At 41.5% G+C, this 10,832-nt stretch overlaps 1 protein-coding gene across 1 annotated transcript; it reads right to left on the bottom strand.

Moving 5' to 3' along the window:
• Nucleotides 1-1,363: 1,363 nt before the first annotated feature.
• LOC136532239 (BTB/POZ and MATH domain-containing protein 2-like) lies at nt 1,364-2,554 on the bottom strand. The gene has a single exon (XM_066524842.1). It carries the CDS (start codon nt 2,552-2,554, stop codon nt 1,364-1,366), a length of 1,191 nt encoding a protein of 396 aa, XP_066380939.1.
• Between the last annotated feature and the right edge of the window lie 8,278 nt (nt 2,555-10,832).

Below are 10,832 nucleotides of genomic sequence, written 5' to 3'. Positions count from 1 at the left end.
TCGCGAGCTAGGTGAGGCGCTTTGTGTGTAGTTTAATCTGCACAGATCTGATGGGCTTCATCAACAATGACTATGCCTTCCAGGAACCAAGGTCAGCTTTGGTAGCCTGAACTTCATCGCTGACCAACTCAGAGATGTGTATCTTTGCGATCCCGAGCTGACTGAGCAGGCGGAGGAGACCTCCCACCATCCCCTCTGCATGTTTCTCGTTGGGCTGGAGGACGTTGTGGCCACCAGTGCACCTACACTCACACGCCACATGGATCTCTATATGTCCAGGATCTTTTCATAAAGGGTGATACTCCGGAGCACATCCTCAACGGAACCATCAACTTTCTGCTTAGATCAACATCCTCGTGTCGGATGCAACCTTTAATTTGAAGATCATCCACGTGACTTTCCAGATTTCCACATGGGAGTCAAGAACGCGATGATAGCATACCAGCAGCTGATCACCTTGCATATGCTTATGTACGACCCAATCGATCGCTGCTCCATGCCAATGCCACCGAACCCATAGGCTCCGGTGAACAACCCGACGACGATGACTCTAGATTCGTCGGCATGCTGATTGATCCCGCAGGGGATGATGTGGCCAACGCTGGATCTGACTTCAACGATCTAACCATCTCTGAGCTTCTCGGGATGATCTCCAACAATCTTGACAACTCGAACTTGGACTGCAATTTTCGTCCTGTTCGCTTGAACTACTTATCAGCTATGGTACAATGTTTTCCTTTCATAATAAATCAGCATCAGCCGGCATATCAGCCAGAGAAACCATCAGCCGCACAGCTTAGTGTCTAGTGCTAGAGTGGACTGCGTTAAAGCCATTTATGGTAACTACGGTCAGTAGCAGCAAGCACGGCAGCATCCCTCACCCTTGGCGACTTAGCTCCGCTCCGCTCCGTTCGACTGACCGTCTCTCCCATATCCATTCTATAGTCCAGACTCTAGCAGGCTTCCAGATATAGATTTCATTTTCTTCTATTTTATAAAAAATGGAATAATCTTGATTGATAAAATCTAGAGTGAATCACTACAATCTAATATATATTGCATATTTGCATTGAATTTTTTTTGTACATGAAATACCCAGCGGCAAAATCCTGGCTTCGCCACTAGTGTGCTTGTATATGTTTGTCTACGCCTATACCGTGTGAACTGTTCAGAGAGGGATGAGTGTGTGCACCTTAACCGTGTGTTTTCCAAAAAAAAAAAGGATGAAAATGCCATATACAAATTTCAAAACATATAGTCATCGTCGCTGAGATATAACATGCATTATTACGAATGGAGATAAAGGAAATTTGAAGTAATATACGAAGCATGTACTCGTACATTTACTCTAAGCTAAGTACAGCTATGCATGGTGATTTTTTCGAGACCACTTAGTTGCCTTCTCAAAGAGATCGATCATGACACCCGGACACAACGACTTGAGTTGACAGTACCCTTCGCTTGCCATTACATCAGCCAACGTATCTGAACCGGTGATGAAATCAACGCATGCATCTTGCAACATGCTGCAGTTGTGCTGGTCAGCCAACGCAAACATGGACGCCACCGTCGCGATCGTCAGGCTTTCGCAAACACTCTTCTCGCACACGAACTTGAGCCCTCGAACATCGTAGCGGTCCGCGGCGACAAGCAAATGCTTCACGAATTCCTTGCTCCCCCCGTCCCTGCCAAGATCGTCGTCGTCCAGGCCGGGAAGCACAGCGTCGGTGTAGATGAAACGAAGCAGCGCCCTGAAGACATCAGCCTGCATGTCCACGATGGATATGTCGCGGTGCTCACCGGTCGTCTCCTTCATGGGGCCGTACAGCTGCGCCTTGAACACCGGCGAGCGCATGGCCAGCACGATGGCGTGTGCGGCAAAAACCTCTCCTTCCACCTTGAAGCTGACGTCGGCTCCCTCCTTCGTCTCCAGCAGGCGGACGAGATCTTGTGACAGGGTCGGAGTCGGCGCCGCCGCCGCCGGGGACCGACGGGCCTTCTTGAACTTGAAGACGGTGATGACGCACTCGATCCTCAGGCAGTCGTCGTGGACGTAGGGCGATGGTAATTCCTCCAGCTTGCTCGTCTTCACGAACGTGCTGGACCCGAGGCACGGGGCGAGGTCGCTGCCGCCTCCGCCGTGGCGCAGGAACCAGGGCTCCGTCCGGTGCACGTGGTTCGGCACGCCGAGGCGCTGACTGACTAGCGTCAGGTCGCACGACGCCCGGGCCTCGGCGCCCGGGGTCAGGATCACGGCGAAGGCGGAGGCGCAGCCCGACTTGGCCGCGCCGTGCTTGCTGTCGCCGCGGGGGAAGTAGCGGACGGCCCAGTCGTAGCCGCCGACCTCGAAGGTGGCGGACCGGACGAAGCTGCCGACGCCGACGCGGCTCAGCAGGCTGCTGTAACCTTGGACCACGAACACGTGCTTGCGACGCACGGTCTCCGTGGTGCACGTTGACGTCGTCGTCTCCAGCTCCACTGTCGTCGACGTCGTCGTCACGCCGCCGCGCGGCCGCTTCCAGATCCAGAACGAATCCGGCACGCAAGAAATCATGGCACCGCGTCGTGTGTCGTCGTTGTCAAATCAATTTGTGACGATGCATGTCTTGTTCGATCTTATCTTATATATACTCCTACATATCTTATAAACATGCATGAACGCAGAAGATCAGGGCTCGCTCTATCTACGGCCGCGCGCCGAGCAATCGGCACCGACTCCGCCAATATTTGTTTTCCTCCACGTGTTAATTCGATTGGCAGCAGTGGGCCCAAATGTACCGCAATGGGCCACTATCCACTTCTTGTTTCCGACCACTATACATGCAGGCATACAAAAGGAAATGTAAATTTGCTGACATCAGCACTTTATGAATCATTTTGAAAATTGAAAATGTTGTAGTCGCCAAACGGAGCATCTAAAATAAATCCCGATTATACTATAATATTTCTTATAATAAAGATTTCTAAACAAAACCCCTCATTGATATATTTAAATAAATTTCATTAATAAATAATTTAACATTTTCTTTTATTATTTGAGCCTTTGAGGCGATGTTCTAGTTTTGGAGAATAATGTTTCGTCTGGACAAGAAAAATTTTCTTACTTTAGGAGAACAATACTTTGGATTTAGGTGAACAAATTATAGGTTGATTGGTATTATAATATCTAGGGAAATTTAATAAGAAATAAGAAAAAAAATATACAAATAGATATAAATAAAAAACGTAATAACAACATAAAATAATATAAAATTAATAAAATATTGAACAAATTAAAGAATAAGAAAAAACCAAATAAAAAACCCTGTAGTATAGGAAATTAAAAAGGACATCACTTGGATACTATTGAAGGAACCTATACCATGGAACATAACAAATGTACAAATTATTCTTATAGTTAAGCAAAACCAAATGTTTTTGTATGTGATGTTTGTTGGCGGTCACTAACATCAATTATAAACCGTCAACATAGCCTATATTTATAGTTAATTCCATCACCAAACATAGGTATAGGGGTTCAAACTAATAAATTCCACGAGTTTTGGTGAATCTGTGTTTTCAGCAGGGTTTATCCAGAAAATCGTCTAGGGACACCTATTCGTCAAAGGAAATTATGGAATTCCGCCGCGTAAACAGCGTGGGAAGATTCTAGAAGACTCCAGAAGGATCTCCAACGAAGTAGACCCCGAGGAGCTACCATGTGGGGCCGGATGGCCCTACCTGTAGGCCACCCGGCCCCTAGGCCCACCTGTCAGCCTCCGCGTCGCAATGTCGATTCTCCACCGCCTTCTAGGTTGCATCTACGCCGTCCTTTAAGTCAGGTTTGATTCAAGGGCTCACGTTGGACGCTCCAGCCTATATATACCAGCCCCTGCCACCCTCCCTAGAGCCATCCTAAAATCCTAATTCATATCATGAGGATAAGAGCTAGCTATCAAGAGAAGATTAGTCCTCCATAGGATCTAGTCTTGTAAATAATAGTGAGATAGAGAGTGAGGGAAGAGTTTGGAGGAGGTGCCGGCTAGGTCGGTGCTCTCTCTATGGCTTGTACTTTGGTGGATCCAAGTTCTACTTGAGCTTGCCTTCGAGATTTTTCTGCTAGTGTTTTTCCCTAGTAATGTCCCTAGTTGAATAGTAGAAGACATAGCTTACGCAAATCAGAACTAGGGAACCTTAGTTTTCCTCTCTATGATCCTATTTATCTCAACATTGTTGCTACCCCTAGTTAAGTTAGATCATAGTTAGTCTCACACGTTTCCCTGTGGATACTGATACTTGGAATACTTTCGAGTGAAAGCTACAGCAGTATCCGTACGCTTACGGATTATTCTGTGTGCGTTAAATATACCAACAAGGTTTCTAGCACCGTTGCTGGGGAAACGGTTGCTAAATTAACTTATGAGCCTAGATTAATATTATATCTTTTATTCTTTCTTTTATTTTACTTTTTCTTTTAGCTTGGATTCCACTCCTATTTATCAATATGCTAAACCCACGAGCGCAAGCGTAGAGTCACCAAAATCTTCAAAGCCTATCCTAACACCTAGCTATGAGCTGTGCCCGTGTTTTATAAAATTAATACGGGATAAATTCTTCTCGGGAGAAGACAACGAAAACCCATACTCACACCTATAAGAGTTTGAACTAGACCTATGCATGCTTGCGTATCGCTGGCATGTCTGACAAAACCGTAAGATGAAAGTTGTTTCCATTCTCTTTAATGGGAAGAGCTAAACATTGGTACAGTCAAAACATAGGAAGTATGCAAGGAGATTGGAAACGTTATGCTCTAAATTTTGTTTATGATTCTTTCCCTTCTCTAAAGTGGTTAGCCTTTGGAAAGATGTTCTAAATTTTAGACAACTAGAAGAAGAATCTCTTGGTACATCATGGGATTGTTTTAATGAACTCATCATCACTGGTCCAGACCTTGCCTTTTAAGACCCTGTACTTCTTTAACATTTTTACATGGGTCTTAGCAAGGATTCCATGAAATCCCTTGATGCAGCCTCTAGAGGAGCTTTCCTTTATTTGTCTACTAGTGAAGCAAGGGCTATGCTTGATAGAATTAGTGGAAGACTCCCTGCACTAGCATTTATAATGAACTCCCCAAGAAAGAGAAGAAATCATCTCTCAATCAAGAAGAGGAAGTTCTGATAGCCAAATCACAACCACTTCAATCCCAAGATTTAGCTATCAATCCTGAACCACCAATACCCCAAAATCCCCCAAGAGAAGAAGGAATTCCACCTTTGGAAATTCCTATTGAATTAAGGATGCCTCTTTGGTGCTGATTTTGGGAGAACATTAAATTCTCATCTTCATAAGAGACCTTCGAGCGAATATAATTCAAATCCTTTAAAGAAGGGATCTCTTAGAAAGTGTCCTTATTCCCATATAGGACATTGGGAAGAATTCAAGGATGGCGTTTCAAGTAATGCCATAGAAGGAAAGCTGAGCCATCTAGAAGCCATTCCTATCCTCTCCCCTTCAATGTCTACATTAGATGTCTCATCTAAACCCATCTTTCAACCCATCCTTGACCCCGATGATCCCTCTTATGCTCTCTCTCCTAAGTCTCATGATGACCCTAGAAATCCACTAAGACAACCAAAGCATAGGAATCATGAAGGCCACAATTATGACTAAAAAGAGCAACGACAATGGCTGGAATGTATTAAGAACTTGTATGCCATTGCTAAAGAATAGATGGACAAGGATGAAGCCTTATGGGTAGAATCTAAACTTGGCTTAGATCCAAACAGTGAGCTTAAATCAATCTCTTTAATAAACATGACTCATTCAAGTTTGGAGGAGACCTTAGACAAGACCAACCCGAGAGCCACGAATCCATGGGAAATCTTAGACAATAAAACGTCCAATGAATGTCATAGGCATGGAATGATGGAGACAATATTTCCGCCTATAGACATTCATGAAGAAACACCCTTAGAGCTTAAAAAGGAAGATAACATCAATGAGCATGGAAGTTATTTCATGAACACCTCATCAAATCCATGCTTGCATGAGAAATCTCCTGAATTAATTGGTCTCTCCAACATTACCACACATGAGATCTTCAACCCCCTCATTCTCCTTATTCTTAAAGACTTTGAAAGGGTGGTTGTAGATGCATATGCTTATAATAAATATTGCAGATCTCGTTGTGTGAATCTTAAGATAGGTACACAAAGGTTGATGTTGGAGGGGAAACCACTTCACCAACTTGAGTGCAATTAGAAGGTTTCCCAAGGACGAGCTTTTGTCCTAAAGCAAGCACTTTCGAGAGGTAACATGAGCTTTCATTTTTTGTTATATTGCCCTTGTAAAGTGAGCACAGAAACATAATTGCAAAAATATTCATTCAAGTATTTTTGTCACTAACCATTCTAGGTTTGAAGTAAAAAGAATGAAGGATGACAACTCAAGGTATGTCCAACCATTTATCATGCAACATTTAATTACATCCATCCATACTTGATTTTTCTAAAAAATTCAAGCTGGGGGATAGACTCCCCTAAAAAACATGTCTTGCCATGTTGCTAAATTATCTTGGTTGTTTGTACCTTTAAATTATGCTCAATAACAATCATGCTCTTTCATCTCCAATTGAATAAATCTCTGTAATGCTTTCATGCTACCTTTGTTTACTATAGTATGTTTGAGGTTTGAAATATGTTCATACATCTTTTAAATTAAGCATGGAGCTTAGTTTAGGGGTGCTGATCATACTTCCAAAGGCTTTTAAATTAAGCTTGATGCTTAGGTTAAAATGCCTTCCTAAATCAAATTAGATATGGTGTCTAGGTTGATTTTTGAACCAAGAATATGCTATAGTAGATACTAGTCATTTTGTTGGACTAACACTATGCAGGAAACTTTTAATTCAATATTGGTAATTCATGAGATGAATTCAAATCAGAGATGAAGCAAGACACAACTCATTCATTATAGGTGTAAGAACTACATACCTCATTCAACATGGATGAAAGAACTGTAAGTACCAAAGTTCATTCACTTTGTCTTTTGCTACAAGTTACCTTTACCTTGATCCATGCTTGTATAAAACATGATCTCTATACTAAAGTAATCCTAAAACCATTTCATTAGCATAGAGGGAAATTACAAAATTCTGGACAAGTTACAAAATTGTATATTCCTTCGGGTATGTGTTGTCCACTAATCCTTTGTAGGCATAAAACAATGAGTAAGGTGGAAGGTCTAACAAGGTGTCAAAAGATAGAAAAGCAGAATGATGGCATGACAAAAGGTTGAGAAAGAAAAGGTGTGAACTAGGAAACAAGAAGCTCATGAACAGTTCAAGCTGCGAGACTAGCCGAACAAGAAAAACTTCAAGCAAAAGGGAAGGACCATCATGAGTCATCTACCTTTCGTCATATGGTGACATTATGCTCCAATGACAAAGGTAACATCCTAAGGTAAATGGTCATTATTTAAAAAGCTTTTCCTTGATTCTGGTAGGCACATAAATAAGAAACAAAATATGTATGAGTTACAATTTACCTGATCAAACCTGATTAGCTCAACATATCTTGTTCTTTAAGCTTGTTCCTAGCACCACTTTCTTGATCCCATAGTCTTAACCAAATAAGCTAAATAGTGCACATCCTAATTCTGGAAGATGATAGTCATAATCATGTAAAGATTAATACCTTATGGACAATCCTTCCATAGGTTAAGCAGCTAAATCTTTTCATCTTATCACCCATGACAAAAGTGAACAAAACACACAACATCAACTTCATCTTGTTCAATGTGCCTAAGGTTAGAGAAGAATAAGTAAAGTTTTGGTTCTGTTGGTGTTTCCCACCAAAAGAGCCCAGGCACTTGATCTCTACTTGTCTTATAAGCAGGACACACTTCAAGCAAAGTACGAACCGAGGTACTTGATCAATGAACTTCACAAGGAGAAGTCCAGTATGAAGGACTTAAAACACCAAAACCTTACCAAAAGAGCTAGTTTGGGGGAGAAGCACTCCCGTGTATCCAAGTAAGTATGCTTTCTCTTTGTTCTAGTTTTAGTTTTTTTAAATAGTTAAGAAAATGGTGAATTGAAAACAAAATAAAAAGGTGTGTCTAGTTTGCTTTAATTTATTTTTAAGAGATGAATAAAATAAAGAGGACTTAGAATAATCTCTTAAATGGAAATGATGAATAGTTGCTCTATTGTAATTTCTTTTAAGGACCTAGTTTTTAGCCTCGAATTCTCCCGAGTTTTGGATACGACTGATTTGATATAAAGATTTACTCTGAACTTGAAACTCATGGGTAGTGAATGCTTGATCTAAGTCTAGGTAATTGACGAATATGATATGAGAAGGTCTGAGCTGCTGTTTATCTTGTTCCAAGTGACACTAAAGTTCTGGAGATTTATCTTTTGAAAAACACAAAAATGCTACATGATGAGTTCCTGTATGACAAAGCTTGAATTCCAACCAGAGCCATACATGTTATTTAGGCTAGGAAAACCTCCACATATATGTTGCTTGCTTTTGCATTGAGTTTTGTCAAGCTTTGTTGACCCTTATGATAGGTTTGTCATGCTCTTAAAATCAAGATCACATACACACCATAGATACCTGCTGCTCCTACACTGGGAGTATGCAAAACATGCCTTCCATCTAGATCCAAAAAAAAGTTTTACTCCTACACTAGGAGTGAACACAAAACATGCTTGATAGGTTTTTCATCCACCAAATAAATGTTCTAAGTTCTTGTTGCTATCTCTCAAGGTTTTGTTGCAGAAAAGAGACATGGGGATAAGCAAAAGTTATTCATAAAAAACAAAAAACAAAAAAAGAGATGAGAAAAAATGGACAAGTGTCCGAGATATTTAAAACAATGGGTACTTAGATGCCTGCCTAAAAAAAAGAGAAGAGAAAGCGATATGAATAAGATAGCCCCTACTCTCTAACAAATGTTTCCAAGTTTCAAAGGAGAGATATGTTTTAAGGAGCATAGTAGAATTAGGTTAGCCACCATATATATCCACCATTTATCCACACACATGCACATCTTGATTTGATTGTATGACTCAACTCTCTTTGGATCCGTTGTTTGACTTTACAATATATGCATTGCAAGTATGCTCTAACTTTCTCCCTACCTATGAACTCCACATAAGCTTTAGTTGTAGGAAGAGAAAAAAGGCATAACATCTTTACTGCCTTTGGTGAGTATCCATAAATACCACATATATTGAGAGACTTGAAAGTGTCATACAATAGAATCTCTGAGTTTTATTTTGAAAACTCTGGAACAATGGTGGAACAAAAAACTTGAGACATAGTGCTTGACTTGATCATTCTGTCATTCAATTGCTCAAGACCCAAGTGAAGGATAAGAAGCCCCATGGTTGAAGGTAATATGGATAAGTTTGAAAGTCAGATAAGTTTATTCTAGTCCAGAGGAGAATTTTTGATTGAACACATGTGTACTTTTGAGGCATGAAAACATTCTAGCAACTCCTGATCCATTGTTGAGTTTAGCTTTGCTTTGGGACTAGCAAAGCTTAAGCTTGGGGGAACTTGTTGACGGTCACTAACATCAATTATAAACCATCAACATAACCTATATTTATACTTAATTCCATCACCAAACATAGGTATAGGGGTTTAAACTAATAAATTCCATGAGTTTTTGTGAATTTGTGTTTCAGCAGGGTTTATCTAGAAAACCGTTAAGGGGGACCTATTCGTCAAAGAAAATTATGGAATTCTGCCACATAAACAGTGTGGAAAGATTCTAGAAGACTCCAGGAGGCTCTCCACCGAAGCAGACCCCGAGGGGCTACCATGTGGGGCCGGCTGGCCCCACCTGCAGGCCGCCTAGCCCCTAGGCCCACCTGTCAGCCTCTGCATCGCAATGTTGGTTCTTCACCGCCTCCTAGGTTGCATCTACGTCATCCTTTAAGTCGGTTTGATCCAAGGGTTCATGTTGGATGCTCCGGCCTATATATACCAGCCCCTGCCACCCTCCCTGGAGCCATCCTAAAACCCTAATTCATATCATGAGGATCAGAGCCAGCTATCAAGAGAAGATTAGTCCTCCATAGGATCTAATCTTATAAATAATAGTGAGATAGAGAGTGAGGGAAGAGTTTGGAGGAGGTGCCGGCCTGTCGGTACTCTCTCTATGGCTTATACCTTGGCGGATCCAAGTTCTACTTGAGCTTGCCTTCGAGATTTCTTTGGTAATCAACTTCTGATTTAAGTAATTGTTTAGATTGTTCATCAGGATCACGACTCTCTTTTGAGTGCTTTAATCTATAGATGCTCTAGGTTAAAGTATTAATCATAAGTATAAGCGTGGTGCTTAGACTTAGGTGAATTGTGTATGCACCCTGCATTCTAGATGGTGGTAGATCATGTGTGTGACATCAGTTCTATATAGCCTATACTATATGGCTTCGTTGATCCTTTGTAGTCCACCTCTCATCTGTAGGCGCAAGTAGGACGCGGTTATGGAGGAAAGCATCCTCTGCTGGTGTCTTTCCCTAGTAATGTCCCCAGTTGAATAGTAGAAGACATAGCTTACCCAAGTCAGAACTAGAGAACCTTAGTTTTCTTCTCTACGCTCCTATTTATCTCAACCTTGTTGCTACCCCTAGTTAAGTTAGATCATAGTTAGTCTCACATGTTTCTCTATGGATACGATACTTGGAATACTTCTGGGTGAAAGCTACAGCGGTATTTGTGCGCTTGCGGATTTATCTGTGTATGTTAAATATACCAACAATGTTACCCATGAAAATGTAGAAAATACATGACAAATCAATTACACCACAACACTAAAATACCATCTGATGTGAG

Source organism: Miscanthus floridulus, unplaced genomic scaffold (assembly GCF_019320115.1).
Source record: "Miscanthus floridulus cultivar M001 unplaced genomic scaffold, ASM1932011v1 fs_551_3, whole genome shotgun sequence".
In the NCBI taxonomy this organism is placed as follows: Eukaryota; Viridiplantae; Streptophyta; class Magnoliopsida; order Poales; family Poaceae; genus Miscanthus; species Miscanthus floridulus.
Note: the sequence above shows the minus strand (reverse complement) of the source record. Positions and strands in the feature narration are given on the sequence as shown.